The sequence below is a fragment of the Tachysurus vachellii genome, chromosome 13 (genome assembly GCF_030014155.1).
Source record: "Tachysurus vachellii isolate PV-2020 chromosome 13, HZAU_Pvac_v1, whole genome shotgun sequence".
NCBI classification, from domain to species: Eukaryota; Metazoa; Chordata; class Actinopteri; order Siluriformes; family Bagridae; genus Tachysurus; species Tachysurus vachellii.
This window is the reverse complement of record NC_083472.1, coordinates 11,870,972-11,887,962: the sequence shown is the minus strand read 5'-3', so window position 1 is coordinate 11,887,962 and position 16,991 is coordinate 11,870,972. Positions and strand designations below refer to the sequence as shown.

The 16,991-nt window shown below is 36.0% G+C and overlaps 2 protein-coding genes across 8 annotated transcripts; both read right to left on the bottom strand.

Moving 5' to 3' along the window:
• Positions 1-92: 92 nt before the first annotated feature.
• cnot7 (CCR4-NOT transcription complex, subunit 7) lies at positions 93-5,453 on the bottom strand. 7 transcript variants are annotated; one of them, XM_060884531.1, is made up of 7 exons: positions 5,270-5,453; positions 4,149-4,281; positions 3,879-4,072; positions 2,626-2,787; positions 2,342-2,486; positions 2,063-2,173; positions 93-1,271 (listed from the first exon to the last, which is right to left on the bottom strand). In XM_060884531.1, the coding sequence occupies exons 2-7, from the start codon at positions 4,263-4,265 to the stop codon at positions 1,140-1,142; spliced, it is 861 nt and encodes a 286-aa protein (XP_060740514.1). In that variant the 5' UTR covers positions 4,266-4,281; positions 5,270-5,453; the 3' UTR covers positions 93-1,139. The 7 variants fall into 7 exon arrangements, with proteins under 7 accessions (XP_060740514.1, XP_060740513.1, XP_060740517.1 ...); XM_060884530.1 differs by having other exon boundaries at positions 4,149-4,359; positions 5,270-5,452; XM_060884534.1 differs by lacking the exons at positions 4,149-4,281; positions 5,270-5,453 and adding exons at positions 2,897-3,036; positions 3,246-3,630 and having other exon boundaries at positions 3,879-4,019.
• A 799-nt stretch (positions 5,454-6,252) lies between these two features.
• mtmr7a (myotubularin related protein 7a) lies at positions 6,253-15,178 on the bottom strand. Its single transcript, XM_060886033.1, has 14 exons — positions 14,972-15,178; positions 14,619-14,741; positions 13,608-13,770; positions 12,851-13,008; positions 12,559-12,687; positions 11,399-11,533; positions 11,162-11,294; positions 9,271-9,380; positions 9,050-9,175; positions 8,495-8,544; positions 8,178-8,378; positions 7,892-8,026; positions 7,354-7,480; positions 6,253-7,214 (listed from the first exon to the last, which is right to left on the bottom strand). The coding sequence occupies exons 1-14, from the start codon at positions 14,993-14,995 to the stop codon at positions 6,933-6,935; spliced, it is 1,896 nt and encodes a 631-aa protein (XP_060742016.1). The 5' UTR covers positions 14,996-15,178; the 3' UTR covers positions 6,253-6,932.
• Between the last annotated feature and the right edge of the window lie 1,813 nt (positions 15,179-16,991).

The window sequence follows — 16,991 nt, the reverse complement described above, 5'->3', positions numbered from 1 at the left end:
CATAACAGACCGTTAAAGAAAACTGTCAAATATGAAGATTAATTTGCATGCAAGTGTGAACGCAAAGCAATACACCTAAAAGTGGCTCCAAATTTTGCAGATAATAGAAAATCTGAGGTCTTTATTTACAAAAGCTCTAAAAACAGTCACCTTTGTTATTGCATATTCTTTACATGGACATTCTACACAAGTGAAGAAAATTAGCCAGGTGACATTCGACATTCAACAGAAGAAAAGCCGTGTCCATGCAGTTCACACATCTGTAAAAGCTCAGACCATGACTCAAACACAGCATTTATTCAAACGCTATCAGTACATGCAACTGATCTACAACAGAGTCGTAAACACAAAACAAAACCCAAACAGCACAAAACACGCATGAATGAAAAAAACCAGTGCTACAAGTAAATCTAATTCCACTGACACAGAGTACTTGGGTTGGCTAAGAGTTTTTTTAAGAAGCACAATGAATAAAAGGCTTTGATTTTATACTAAAATACTACAAAACCTTTAAGTCACTTTTTAAAATGAAATGAAGACAGTCTTAATGCAGAAGAGGTGACCTTAGTTCAATTAAATAGTGGCAGTTATGCATCACTCTCCTATTTTGTGGTAAAACCTGTGTTAGCCCAACATAAAAGTAAAATCAGTGCAAGGCTTCACTCGTGCCATTAAGTGCCAGGATCTTCCGGTGTGTGACTGTCTCTTGCTCAAGCTACTGCAGGATGCAAGAACAACATGGTACTCCTTGGATCAGGGAACAACTGTACATGTAGGTAACTGGCATACTGTTTTTGTTGTAATAGTCTGTGCACTACTCAACAAAGCATGTGAACGAATGCAATAAATTAATGATAAAAAAAAAACATAAAACGTAGCTTAAGGCTGAGCTTTGCAGGGGAAAAATAAAACACCCATTTTTTTTCTCGTCTCTTTTGATAAAAGAATGTGTTGTGAGAAAAGATTAACGTAGAGAAGGCAACAAAGTGGAGGAAGTTTTTTAGCTTTTCATCTAAAACCAAGAGTCTCATTAGAGCTTTAAAGTGCAAATTCCTATTGAACATTTCATGAAAAACTAAAAAACCCATGTTTTAAGCCCTGCAGGTGAAGTTCTTTATATTGAGCTGGCTCTTGTTGTGTCATGACTGTTGCTTGTTGGCCTCCTCTTCATAGGCATTGCCGGTGCCATTCTGGACGTAGGATGAACCGGAGCCCAGTCCATACAAATGCCCACAGTATTTAGCATCATCAATATGATCCTCAAAAAACATCTGCAACAAGAGGAAACACTGTTGGAAACCGAGATTGCATTATATGAGAATTTAGACCAGCTTTGGCAATCATAAAACATTAACAGTGGCTTTATTCTGACTGAATTTAGCAATGGTAGAGACATTTTAAACCACAATGGTTTAAAGAATGTGTGTCTTTTCACATATTGAAACTGGTTGGCAGTAAATGGTCTGATCAGAATGACATGCCTCTGCAAGCATACAAGTGTATTATTAATTTAGGGAAAAGTACCCTTAAAAGTTCGAAAAAATACAAAAAAGTAGCACCTTCTAAATGACATGAAGCAAACAAGCAAAACCTTAATGATTACTGTAATGTATTATAAGATATCTACCTAAGAAGGGAAACGAGTATCAGTAGATAATGTTAGTAGTAAAATCATGTCAAGAGTACATCAAGAGTAAAATGTAATGCATTGCTCTTTCATTTGAATGTTAATTAACATAAATGTGTTGAAGGTTCAAGTTCAAAACCCAGACTTTATGTTTGAGAAAAATTGATTGCCTGAACATCATTCACAAATATCTAACATTTGGTCTACTGACACATAGTACTAGTGAGTTTTGTGATATTAGTGAAATTACATATTATTACATATGTAACAGTTTTGATAAAGACACAGTAGTGGTATGTGAAAATTTCCACTGGTGTCTTGTTTCTACCAATATATCCACCTTTACATCTCCAATTCCTCTTTTACTTATTAAACAAAATACAAGTTTGAAAGTATTCTTGCATGCAGACTGGATCTGAATGGTTCCTGACCCACCTCTCTCATCTTAAAGAACGCCATTCCTGTGAGAAGGGAGTCTGAGCCTGCCTGATGCTGAGGCCCAATTCTCTCAAGTTCCAGCTGCTCAGCTACCTCCTGCAGGCCACCCTGAACATTACACAACCATCACTTAACATACTGCTTTCGTGTGATTCAGAATTAAGTCTAAAAGACTTGGCAATCCCTAACTTCTTGTACAACTCCATTAAGTTGTTTTTGGCAACGGTACATTCTAAAAGCATTTCTGCACATTTCAAATAGAAAAAGGGTGCCTGCCTTCAGGTTTTTACAGCTCTTCATGAGGTATTTCACATCATAGATAATAGGGAAAAATAAACGAAGAATCTCAAAGAAGTCAACTTCTTCCTCTGGCAGCTTGGAATTGGACAAGATTTTGATCAAGTATCCAAAGTCATAGCCACTAAACAGAAAACACACACACAATTAGCAATACATGAATTGTCAGGTAAAGAAGGAAAGTATTAGCATCTCATTGGCCTAAATAAATGCATGCTCTGAATCACTGTATTTTTCAATAGCAAGATGTATAGTCAAATTACCTATGAAATGATAACCACTTGACACCTTCACAAAGCACCACACCTGAAGTCATGAGGAGCTCTGCAAAATACAGTGTCTCAATGCCTTCTTCTTCATGCTTTTTGAACTGGATACCTGATGTAGTCAGTAGCTCAATTGAATCTTGTGCATACATATCTTCCCTGAAAGTGTTTTAAGACACATTATCGTCATATTTAACTCAGAATTAACACACAAAAATGTTAATATTTTCATCTGTTTTTAAACTGTGCAATCAAAATAACCACCTGCCTAACAGCTCCTTCATTAGACTGAAAAACATCAATATTAGATGTGGCCAAATCCATGATTTATGTCCAGGAAAAGAAAGAATGCACTGGCGAATTCAGGAACACCATAAGACCTGAAAGACCATGGAAAGACCATTTTCTCTGATTTAAAAAAAAAAAAAACTACATGAAGAACACCATCCAGGCATGGGGTAGACATCTCCCTGACAAGGTCAACATTCAAGAGAAGACTTCACCATCGTAAATATTTACCCAAAGATGTAAAACACTCGTAACAAAAACAGGACAAACAGAATAGGCTGCTAAAACTTATAATTTAAAAAAAAAAAAGAAAGAAAAAAAACTTGCACCTGAATGATTAGATAAAAGGAGTATGGAGAAGGGAGGAACTGCCCCAGATCCAAAGCTAACACATACGTAGGACAAAATGTTACTGCTGACAAAAAGCAAGATGAATTCTGAAATGTTCAGGACTTCACAGTGTAGATATACAATGATCATAAGCAATTAAAGGCAAAGAACTGTGCATGTATTTCGACATGCCCCAATGCTGAAGGCAAAATGCCCCAAGGCAATGCTGAAGGCAAAATGCCCCAAAGCAATGCTGAAGGCAAAATGCCCAAAGAACAAGCTAGAACTGAAGACAGCTGCAGTAAAGGCCTGGCAGAGCATCACCAGGGAAGAACCCCAGCATCTGGTGGTGTCTGTGGGTTCCAGACATCAGGAAGTCATTGACTGCAAAGGAGGTGTAACCAAGTATTAACAATGACAATTTAATCTATGATCATGTTAGTCAATTACTCCATAATAAAAATCCATAAAAAAGAGGGGTACCACAAATGAAAAGTGCTGTAATTCCTACATGTTCACCCGATTTGGATGTAAATAATTGAAAATTATAGCTAAAGCTGCATTTAGAATTTCCAATTTTATATATATATACACATATATACACACATATATATGACAAAATCTGTCCTTACGTGAGGTTAAATCTGAAGTTGAACTGCCATGTTGAAGTTCCTGGTGGATATTCACCCTGTTCATTCATGAAGGTAAGGCCAAGCTGGATGATCTTCAACAAATCAACATTACACCGCAACAGCTGATACTGGTAGTCTGCATTACTTCTGAACTCTCCAATGGGTCTAGCAACTACACCTGGAAACTCGGTGTCCTGTTAACAAAATGATGATTATAAACAGACCTGACATCATAACTGAAATACACCAAGCTAGAATTAAACAGCTTACCATCGCAATGTAGTTGTATTTTCGGATCACCTGGCGAATCCTTTTCAGCTCTTCATCCAGGTTACTAGCCCAAACCTCACATATTTTTTGGCTATGATCCACAGTGGCTGCGGGCATAGTGCCACTTTCAGATCTAAGGCATCAAAAAAAATGAAAACAAAACTCCCGTGGGAACAATTTCATAGAGTTAAATCCTATTCTCCGTTCTGACCTGGGGACAAAAACAGTCAAGTCATTAGAACAAGTAGAAAATTGGTGTATGGTGTTTAAGATACTGAGCAACAAACTAAGTAAGTTCTAAAAGTAAATATGGGTTTCTGAGTAAATACATCACATCCTTGTCACTGAAAACGTGTATCTGTCTTACCAACATTCAAGAAATAAATGCAACACCAATTTAAGATTTAAAAAGATTTAACATGCTGCCACATTCACTGTACACAGAACTGTAGAAATGTGATTTACTGTGCAGTCTGCAGAGCAAGTTTATTTTGTAATCACTGATCATGTTTATACAAGTGAACAAGCTAGGCAATGAAGGAAATATTATTTTACTGTAAGGTGCTTTTGAAAGCGGTGAAATAAAGGAGATAACTGCCTAGATAAGACCCATAATAAACAGTGACAGTGTATTCAATGATCATTAGTAAGCAGAGGAAACCTAGAACACTATACATAATTCATCTGAATTCACTTGTCTAGCCTATTTTATAGTTTTTTTGTAATGTCATATACAAAGTTTGCGCTAGCGAACAAGTAGTCTTTCAGTTACCCTTGTATTCCGTTAGATTACGAATAACTGCATGTTTAGCAACGAAGCTAGACGTGCTAGTTCTCGACTGGAGACATGGGGAAATGTACCAACAACGACCCAACCTGAAGCATGCATCTTCAAATAGATACAACTCTTCATGCCAAAACAAAACGAAAACACTGCTTCGTATGTGTGTGGACTTTGACTAGCTGGAAATCCTACACGTGAGTCAGGAATTGTCGTGTTTGGTATTAGCCAAAAGCTAGCGATATGTCTATGCTAGCGAATGCTAACTACACTGCTAGCTACATAGCCTCATAACTTTGCTCTGCAAGTTTGGACAAGTTCACTTATTCTCACGACTTACCTCTGCTCAGTTAATGTACATCTAAAATGTACTGATTCAGTAACACGTTGTCTTTATTTACAAAGGACTGGGGTCGTAACCTCTAACTTTTATATAGTTTTATTTGTCTTACACCGACATAAACAACAAGCCGCCACCTCTCAAACTCCATTACAGCCCTACGCGGTGACGTGGGTGCGTGATGATCACCGACGTCACCACGCCACGAGAACTTTGGGAAACTTAAACTTCTCTTAAATTCACATTATAGACCATGTTGTATGGATATTTTGTCCTTTTTTTTTTTTTTGGATTAAACTGCTTTCATATTCAAGCACGTCTAATACAGTGGTGCTCTTACAGTTTAGGGTTCAAGACCCATCACTGCTGGACCATAAAGCAAGGCTCCTAATCCATTCTGCTCCAGAGTGCTGTATCATGGCTGAACCTGCACTCTGATCTTAGCTTCATAACAAACTTGGATATGTAAAGAAATGTACTTTATAGTGCTGTAAAGTTAATATTGTGTATGTCCCCTTTGTGCAACCAAACCAGCTAAGGCCAGTTCAGGCATGGACTCCATAACAGACCTGTGCTGTAGCATCTAGTAGTTAGTATTTACATGTACATATGATGAAGATGTAAATATATTTACTTTATTTCAGGGTGAAATTCCCCTTCAAGAAAATGCAAATGCCACTGTAATTGTTATAAAATATTTCTGTAGATGCAACCTAGTTTAGAGGGAAAACCAAAGTATATAAGGTAGTTGTGCAAACGCTCTGCAAATAAATGACATCAATTTTTACAGTAAATTCTGTAAAAAAAAAAAAAAAAAAAAGCTTTGAGCTTTCTAATACTAAAAATAGTATATTACCAAAATAAAAATATTTTGAAAAAAATCTATGCACATTCCCCACGAATGTATATCAAGGCTATTGGCAGCTTTCAAGATCAGAATTTAATAGAATGAAATGATGCAATTGTGTATAATTAACGTTATTTATTAATATTTGTGAAACATTGCAATGACGTATGAGTGCTTACACTGAGAAATAACGTTTCTTTTTAAATTAATTCAGAATATAAGGTTACAAGTGTTCATCATATCCCCACACTCAGCCATTCAATATTATAAATAAAACAATTTGTAGTGATAATTATACAGTTATTAAAATACACATTGAGAACACATGCTTACCAATTTGTCATACTTGCTTTGGTCCAGTGTTTTTCTTTTTCCCCAGAAATATTAGACATTGTCCCATTCTGTAAACATACTGACCTCTACTCTGAACAAAAGAAAGAATGTTATTAACTATATAGGTTAGATATAACCTACTGGATCTAAATGTGTTGGCTGTGTTTGTTTTTTCTGTCTCAAGCCTAAGTAGTAGTGGTCTTAGTCAGTATAAATATATATACTCAGTATAGTAGTATAAATATATATACTAGCATTATGAGGTATTTTGCATTGTGCAAATCTGTATCACAAATAACTTCATGCAAATGTGAAACCAACATTTAATAAATATTACCCCTGGCCTTTACACTGGCAGAAATACAGGCACACAGACTTAAGGAGTACTGAGTGAAGTCAAATGCATACATAAAATTCACACAGTCTTTGTATAGTTAGATACATTCTTTTTATATGGCGTTTTATTTGTCACTTGCCCCACATTTAGGCAGCATTGAAGGCAGTTTTATCTGAGTTAGGATCCTTGACTCCATCTTTATTTGAAAATGTGTTGCCATTGCTTGAGGAATGACACTTGAAGTTAGTCTCTCCTGACTCCTGGTCTGAGCTTTTTGTTGCATCACCAAACAGGCTGGCAGCTTTAGGACCACTGCCAAAAAATCCTCCAGTGTAGTCCTGAGGTATGTTGGCTAGGCTTATGTACACTGGCACATGCTTTTTCACACAGATGCCTTTCAGTGGCCCTTTAGCCAGTATAGCCAGTTTCTACAATACAGTACAGAAACATTTTAAAGTTCACAATAGACATTAGAAATCTATCTGTATGAATACATCATCAAAACAGCCATGGCCTGTAACGTTTCTTAGCGGGTCTAATAGCAGGCTTTGAGGACAGAATCCCTACCTGTTCACAACTGGCCAGGTCTTCTTCTAGTTGCTGAGTTTCCTCTTTCACAGCCACTAGGCAGTCGAGCACAGACTGACGTGGGTGCAAACGTCGGTCGAACTGATTGTACAAACCGCTCCAGAACCTGAAACATGAATCAAAACACAAGACAGTGCCAGTGATACACTGGAATTGCAGTGTAGTGTATTCTTACTGATAAATCAGACACAAACAACTTGTAATTAGAATAATAGATTACAGTAGCTGAAGCGTCAAATATTTGAGGTTGACTGTCAACTATGCTACATAAATTTTCTGAAAATCCTTTTTTTTTTTTTTTTTTGTATTTTAGAATTATTTATGTAGCAGTGGTGTTTTTTTGGCAGCCTGTCATATAAAAACTTTAAACATTAAATGTATTAAAATAAATGTATATGCACTGACACTTATATACTGTTTATATCTACATTGTTTACGCCCCATCTCTCTCTCTCTCTCTCTCTCTCTCTCTCTCTCTCTCTCTCTCTCTCTATCTCTCTCATATGCTGTAACACACTTGAAACAGTAGGGGGAAGTATCGGGATGTAGAAATCCTTGGGTTAGATTGTGGTCTGGTCTGAACAGAGGATTCACATAGTCCACTTTATTCTCCCACAAATGAGGCCAGATGGAGTGAGTCTTCTCTCTAATGCTTCATACAAAAAGATACTGGTTATTTTTTCAATAACAATAAGCACATTTCATGTCAACACTATAAATACGATTAACATGCACAAGACAGAATGTGTATTCATTTGATAAAAGATAAAAAAAAAAAAAAGAAATGAAATGAAATAAATTACCACAGATTTTCCCTCTCTTTTTCACTGTTGCAAATGAAGTTGCCATAGTGACAGGAATTAATGTGACTGTGGATGCTGATAAGGAATCTCTCATTGTATTCAAAGGCACAGGGAAACTGCTCCATAAGCTGCCACACACACTCTAAAAACTGGTCAATAACAGGTGACACTTCTTTGGGGTCTCCGTTTAGGTGGCTGTACCTAAATACACATGAATCGAAATAGACAACAGGCCTCTTTCAGAATCCTGGTATAAATATTTAAACTTAATATATATCTACATAATCACAAGCTAAAATATTAAGCGTGTATCTTACCTATGAGAAAACTTGTGTCCAAATGAAAGCCAGTCTTTTTCAACCAACACCTGCCGACAAAACACAAAGACATGTCTCAATCATTTACAGTAATCTCAGTGGCACTTACAAAATGTCAGTTGTTTCATTTATTCTGACTTCTATTGTGTACAACAGGAAATTACATTTTCCTAAGAAATGTGAACCCAAGACAGATCTAAATCCATCCTGCAGGACATGTTCATCTCATTCACCCAATGAACTTCGCTTTTCTCTGAGAATTCTATGAAATGGGCCATGCTCTGCCCTGACTGATCTCCAGGAGAGTTAGAGAGTCTCAACCTGACTCAGACACAGTAAATCCTATAAAATGTCCACGAGCATTAAATAAGCCTAAAAACATTTTACAACAAACTATCATAGATATTTAACTCTAAATAAACTCTAAAACCAGGAAAAAACTTTAAAGGAAATTTCAGTTTGCACACACACACACACACACACACACACACACACACACACACACACACACACACACACACACACACATATATATAAAATAACTTTATTGTTTACCATAAATCCCTTAAGAGTCCTATAGTAAGGGTCAAGAAGCAAACTGGCTATGGAGCACACTTGAGCTGTCCGATCCCAACCATCAGAGCAGTGGATCAAGACGCTGATGCCTTCTTCTCCCACAGCCTAAACAAGCACACTCTCAATCAATCAACACTGGAGATTCTGACATACTGGGTACAAGTGTAGAGTGTTTTGTTCAAAATCAGCCAGTGTTTTACCTTGGCGACAAAGATTCCAGCTGCTAGTATTGATCTGATGTGTTTTAACCATTCAGAATTTTCCATGCCCGAAAGGAATTCCCCCATGGATGAGGAACAAAGATCAGACACTGTGGGATGAGACGTTGTTAAGAAAATGACCCATGCGAATAAATAAATATAACCCAACGTTTTACAGAAAAAGAAAATGAATAGCAGCTGTTCATAGGTCTCTTGATGATAAAAACCAGAAATGTCCATCACATAACACATAATGTGTACTATGAGATATGTTTTGTTTAGACAAATTGAAAAAAAAAATGTTCGAATTTGGTTAATATATATATATATATTAAAAAATAAACACAATGCACAAACCTTGGAGGTGTGAGGCAACACATGTAGCCTCACAGGAGGTGCAAAGAATAAAACATTTCTCTGTATTGTATACATCATAAACTTTAAATAATCATAAACACAGCATAATATACAAAGGCATGGTCGTGTAACCGTATAACATTCTAAAAGTGTGTGTTTATATGTGCATTAATTAAAAGATTACACTGATAAACCTCTCCTTTGGGAGAAGATACAATAACCTGGTTGTATTAGTGTTCAAAGATTTGGTCAAAATACATATAATACTTTCATCTAATTCAAGCACAAAAAAATTCTCTGGAAAGCTAATGTCCTCCCTCAAAATGAGAGAGCTTTAACCTTAGGTTCAGTCAGGTCTTCAATGCAGTTTTAACCTGATTTCTTAGAAAAATTGTCATTCTGGAAAGAATTAGAGAGTGAAAGGCTCCAACTGGCTTTAATGTAATCAGACCTAAAACTGCCATGTTGTCTCAGTTGGACAGCTACTCTCTGTTAAACACTCTCTGGGCTCCCTAATGTTTCTAGGATAAAATCAAAGCTGAGACTACTATTATTTTTACAAGAGTAAATCAAATCATTCTCACGCTCCTCAAATAGGGGTAAAAGGTCCCCGATCATCAACTTAAAAATAAATAAAAATAGTCAAGCAATGAAAGCCAGATGGATTCATGCATTCTTTAAACAAAAATCCCTCTTGCGTTACCACAAACCCCTGCTACAGTCTAGTCTTGGTGAATCTAGTCTAGTCATAGTCATCTATGAATACATGAACTCCATAGTTCTTATAAACATGCATGTGCAACCTGGACAGTGGGTGGAAACTGGAGAACTCGGAGAAAACCCACATGAACACATTGAAAACATGTCACAAACCCAGGGTCAAAACCCAGAAAACATTTAAACATTGAAAACATGTCACAAACCCAGAAGTCTTCACAAACCCAGGGTTGGTTTTCTATGTCAGTGTTTCTTGCTGCACCTTTGACACCATGTGGCAATATTAAACACTCACATCATTAAAATTATAAAACGTTTATCATGCTATCTTTGGAGAATACTTGACCTCAATAAAACGGAAACTTCTGGGGTATAAAATACACATTCATGTTTGTCTAGTTCAAGTTCAGCTATCCAGTGGAAACCCATGCAAACATAAGGAGAGTATGTGAATCTCCGGAAAGACCCAGGGTTGATTTTTTATATGTCAGTGCTCCCTGCTGCATTGTGCTGGCATACGCTATAAGTAAACATTCACATTATAATATAATTATCAAAGAAAATCATGATTTCTAGTATTGTTGCAACACTGTAATAATGTCAACTTTTTTTTTTAACGATTTTTACACTTTCTGGATTCTCTTCATGGACATCACCATTTCTAATAGAATTTATGTAATGTAGCTAGCAAATGACACACACTGCCTCAAAGAGAGAATGTGAAAAATAAAAATCAACAACACAAAGGAAATATATTGTTCTGTACTTTAGTAAGTTTCAGGTTAAATGCAGAATAGACCAGCAACAGCATCTTTACCTTCAATTAGTTTCTGCTGACTGTTCCTCATCACATGGATATTTTCAATACCGATGAACTGAAACTTTATGTTGGTGTAGTTATCCTCATTTTCATAGCCCTTTCCTGTAGCCCGGTTTGCCATTGCATTTAGCTGAAAACAAAGCAGGATTACTTTATTCTCTATAATCTCGCCATCACATGCACAGATTATTAAATATGTATGTCATTCAGAGAAATTGAGAGATTATAGTTAACCTTGGGTCTGGTGTCCACAACGTACATGAATCGGCTGCTGGGGTTGGACTTCATTATGGCCTCTAGCATCTGTTCATCTTCTAAACAGCGGGCACTGAAGCCTGACAGAGGCTGGCTGCTACGACATATGGCTGCCTGGCATGGAAAATGTAGTTATAGAACATTGAAGACTTGATTGCATAAACCACATTATGAGAAAAAGCTACACTAGATAATCAAATGGGGCTAAAACAACAAACAGTCTGGGGTACAGTACGTTATTTTACTTATTCCATATACATCATTTTCCCACTCTGTGTATTTTTCTTATTTTCCATACAATGGAATAAAAAAGATGAAAATGAAAACATGAAAATGTAAAAATGAAAATGAAAACATATGTATAGGGGTGCAACTGATATGCTGTTGTTTTTTTAATGCAAAATAGAAATGGTCAACATTAGACTTGTCAATGCACTCAGTCACAGATAATAAATCATACACAGAGCCGCTGAATATCAAACTGTTCTCTCATAAAGTGGACTCTATTCCATGAGAAATTGACCTTCGTTTCCCCTTATGAAAATCTAAAGTTATGCTGAAATGATTTTTTTAGACCCTGACCACACAAGGGACACAGATATGAAAAGAGCTAAAACTATGAGCGAACCATTTCTGTGACATCACCCTCGTTTGCATGTAGAGGTCACATAGTCTTAACTGCTCTTTGAACTAACACACCCAAAAGCAAATATGAGTCTTTAGAGAATACTTGACCTCAATAAAACAAATGGCCTGCACTGATTAAGCAAACCCATACAGGGAAAAAAGAACCAAGCTTGCTTTTCAACCTAATGAATATTGGACATTTCATTATGGATTCTTCTGAGGTAGATGATACACTTTAACATTTACAAAAGATTTAGTAAATTCAGCTGCTGAAGAGGTGAAAACAAATAAGGGAGTAATAAAGTTAAGAAGTCACATCAGTGTTAAAGACTACGGATATAAATCTGTTCCGTTTAAACTGCTATCTGACACACAGAAGATACAGAAGAATAACATGCAGCCAAGTGTTTCAAGGGAACAAAGGGTTCAAACTTTCTAATCTGCCATTAAAAGGAAACCCCTAAAAAGCTATGGCTCACTGCAAAGACTCAAAGACTGTTTTGAAAACTCACCTGTGTTCCTTTGCAGTAGTATGACAGTGAGGGAAATCTGCCCCTGCTACGAAATTTGGAGCTACCTATGATGACAGGAAGTGTGGCTGATTTAGGCACAAACAGATCAGCCGGGTACGTGTCACACACCTGGAGAAGATGGATTAACAGTCAAAAGGTTTCATTGACAAGCATACGGAAATCATATGTACTTTTCACACACCGATGAAATGTCACCACATGCTGTTTTGCATACTGTGTTTGACATGGAGACAACATGGAACAGAACGGAACAATTGAGATATGCACTGACCCTGTATTCTTGGTTGATAGATGTGGCATGCCATAATTTATTCGGCACTCCCATTCGACTGTATTCAGCCTTCAAGTCAATAAATTCCCAATATTTGTTCCTCTCAGCCTTGCTGGCATTAGGCTTGAAAGAAAAACAATAAAGCTCCTCGTATTGCTCTGAAATATACAAAAATGTCAAATGACAAAAGTAATGACACAGTAAAACTGTAATATAAAAGTGAACAGCAAAAAGAAAAGAGATTCTGAATACAACTGGAGCAGATTTTAGTGTATTTAATGATATATTTTTAATGGTTTTCTAAGCCAAAGATTCTGTTAAAAATCCTGGCGCAGATATATCAAAAAAAATCTGAATATCTGAAGACTCTACAAGACTACAAGCGGACGAGAAAAGCATATGACAGCTTAGTATGAAAATGGCAAGGAAAAGGAGCTATTTAAAACTGTGTTTAATTAGCTCCAAGAACAGGTGTTGTAATGCATGCAAAATTTGCATACTTCTTTTTTGCATTTTGTTTTACTTTTTTATTTTTGGTTCAAATCAAATTGTGAAACCCTGTGGCTCTTTAAGTGTTGCATTTTTAGTATTATTTCTACGAGATTAGAGCACACTGATAAAAATGGTTTTTGATATCTGAAGATTCACTTTATCCTATTTGCCTCTGTGAATTTAGAACTGTGTTGCAATAAAGGCATCAAAGTCCAAAAACCAACCACATGATCATATCTAAGGTTTGGGGAAAATTTCAGTTTACCTGCCCTGGAGAGACGGAAGAGTGACATAAAAACATCGTTGCAGTCACTCTCTTGTGCAATGATGAGCTGAATAAGCTGGAAATTCTTGCATTGAATGAGCAGTGGGTATCCTAAAGCAGTAACACTTTGTTTCTTAATGTTACACACAAGACTATGCAGCACCTGTGATTAAAAACCAGAGAAAATGTATTTGTGAAGCTTGTTAATCAGAGATTTTCCCATATGTGACCAAGTATCTAAAAAACACTCTATTAATACGACAATTTTTACAATTCCATGTCCCTGATGTCATTCTACACAGACTCAAAGCCCCTGTAACTAACATGCCACATTCAGTTTATATCTTCATTTCTGGCAAACGACTACATTTCAGTAGTCTTTAATCCGCTCCATTAGGGAGGAAGAAATAAAGCAATTGAGAGAAAAGTGATTGGATGTAGTCCAGTTTCTCACGAAGAGAAACGTTACAGATGATGACCAAAACTAAAGTTATCTGTCGAGAATGTTCATAATAAATTATTTGTGAGAGATGATGGTAACATGATCTGCATTCCCAAGAAGCAGCTAGAATCTGTGGCTGGAATAGAGAAGGGTTACCACCATGATCCCATCAGGAAAACAGAAGGAATGAGAGTCAGTGAATTTATGATTATGCTTATTTATTTAGGTGGCTAGGGCCTTTGACCATTTGACTATAGACTATTTTACATTTAGATAGACAGACATACAGACAGACAGACAGACAGACATGATAGATAGATAGATAGATGGATAGATAGAAAGACTATATAGAAAGAATTATATATATATATATATATATATATATATATATATATATATATATATATATAAATAAATTAGAATCAGAATCAGAAAGATCTTTATTGCCAAGTATGTTTACACATACGAGGATATATATATATATATTAGAGAGAGAGAGAGAGACAGACAGACACACAGACAGACAGACAGACAGATAGAGAGATCACACAATGACACTAAACACTTGCCCATAGTTCAGGGAGATCCTCAGCCTCATGATCCACAAACACTGTATGAAAGGCTGTTAAATACAATGTTCCAACTCGAGCCCTATGAGAAGAGCCACTATCCAGCAGCTGGACTTTTTCAACCTGTAATATGACACAGCTTCAATCCAATAACAATTACTTATGAAATTATACAATTAGCTAAAGCCATCTAGATCTAGATATGAATATAACGTTAATCAGCATTAGCTTAACCAAAGCCTGTGTACTAGCCTGTAAACACTGAACGCACACAAAACCACCAAGTTATTTAATATATGTTAAACAAAAATGATCAAAAAGATCATGGGCAATATAAATAGTCTTGTGTTTACCTTCGGCAATCTGATGTGCTCCATCTTTCACTGGCAAACAAATCAACATTTATTAGCAGCTTCCGGTAGCAACAGTAAGCATCTTACTAAAAAAAATTCGGATATATTGTCTTAAAAGATTCTGAACGATTTAGACAAATTACGTAAAAACAAAAACAGTCGAAGTGAATCCGATGTGATCATAGTACCGGGTCAATAGGATGAATCACCGTTAGCTCTGTGGAAACACCGTGCGGTCCTAAAGCCGACCATATTTGGTACAGCAATACAACCTGTATATGGTACAGCAATAAAACCTGTATATGGTACAGCAATACAACCTGTATATGGTACAGCAATAAAACCTGTATATGGTACAGCAATACAACCTGTATATGGTACAGCAATACAACCTGTATATGATATACAACCTGTATATGATGATTTTTTTATTATGTATTTTTTATTTACCAACAGTCTGTTTTCTGGCTGTTGAAACACTACACATTACACCTCTAAAAGTACTAAATGTGTAATGTGTAGTGTTTCAACAGCCAGAAAACAGACTGTTGGTAAATAAAAAATACATAATAAAAAAATCCAAAAGATTAATTTTGTAATGTAATTTAGTAATGTAATACTGATTTATAAATGTCCATTAACATTTATCATTACACTACTTATCTAGATCCAAAAAAATAAAAATAAAAACATGTCACACATGTTTTAAGGGCACAAAGGTTTACAGAGTATGTGAATATGTGTGCATGGGTGTGTAGTATTAAAGGATCCACCAGTGTTACAGGATACAAAGCCAGGGTTGGGAACCAGTAGTTTAGTAAATGACTTTGACCTACTACTTTATTAGGAACATCATACTATTAAGTAGTTGGATTCAGATCTGGTGACTGTGAAGGCCAATGAAGTACACAAACTCCTTATCAAGATAATATCCCCAGTTTGAGCCAATTTGTGTTTTGTGTTTGCATCAAATTGTGACATGGTGCAATACCATGCTGAATGTAGCCATTATATATGTGGCCATAAAGGTATAGAAATATAGTTTACAGATAGATTATTTTATTTGCTTGCAAATTACAGTCATTGTCAAAATATTGCTAAATGTTTTAATACATATAATACATAAAACATGTAAGCCTTCTTTGGTTTGCAGCTATTATGGCTCGTACCGACAACCTATCTTTTAAAATAACAGCTTTCACCATCTTTAGTCTTGTCAATAATAAGTGACCAAGACATTTCCTGGTGATGGCACAGTTAAGTGGTTTAAAGCATCCCATCAACAAACACTATTAGAAGCCTTGAGTGGGTAAGTCAGTTTACTGGAGCAAAGGGCCAATGTACTTGGTGGCTTTAGATTGATCATTAAACTGGTAGTGGGGATAATGAATTGGCAAAACTTGTAAGATCGAGCAATACAATATACAATGCTCACTTTACTGTGCTCTCCACTGAAATTCTGGGCTAGTAGAAAGAGTGAGGTCTCTGTGTGGCATAGTGGATAAATTGTAATGTAAATCTAGGGGTGATTTGAACCAACATTGTGTCAATGGTATCACAAAACCTGTTCATTTGTCATGAGTGTTTTAGTGTTTAAAAACTTAAACTGGAACACACTGCATTAAGCCCTTTGCATATACTCTTGCATCTCATTTTTTAAAAGGTAGACTGTCATTTTGTTGAAAATATTATTGAATTCACTGAACTATTATTATTATTATTATTATTATTATTATTATTATTAATTATTATTAATAATAAAAATATGAATATAATATTATTGTTGTTGTTGTTATTTGTCTTACGGCAAGATTCTCAAACAAATTTTCACCTACAAAAGGAATCCTCAACTTTAAATGAATTTGTCTCCCAGGGCAGCATGTGTATGAATGTTTGCATTTGTGGCTCCAACTCAGCCATCTATTAGAGGTGGCATTTGCTTTCACTGGCATTCAGACTACATAATGAGCTTCAGAGCCCAGTTGAAAGTAGAGTAACCAGGCTGCAATAGGATCTAGAG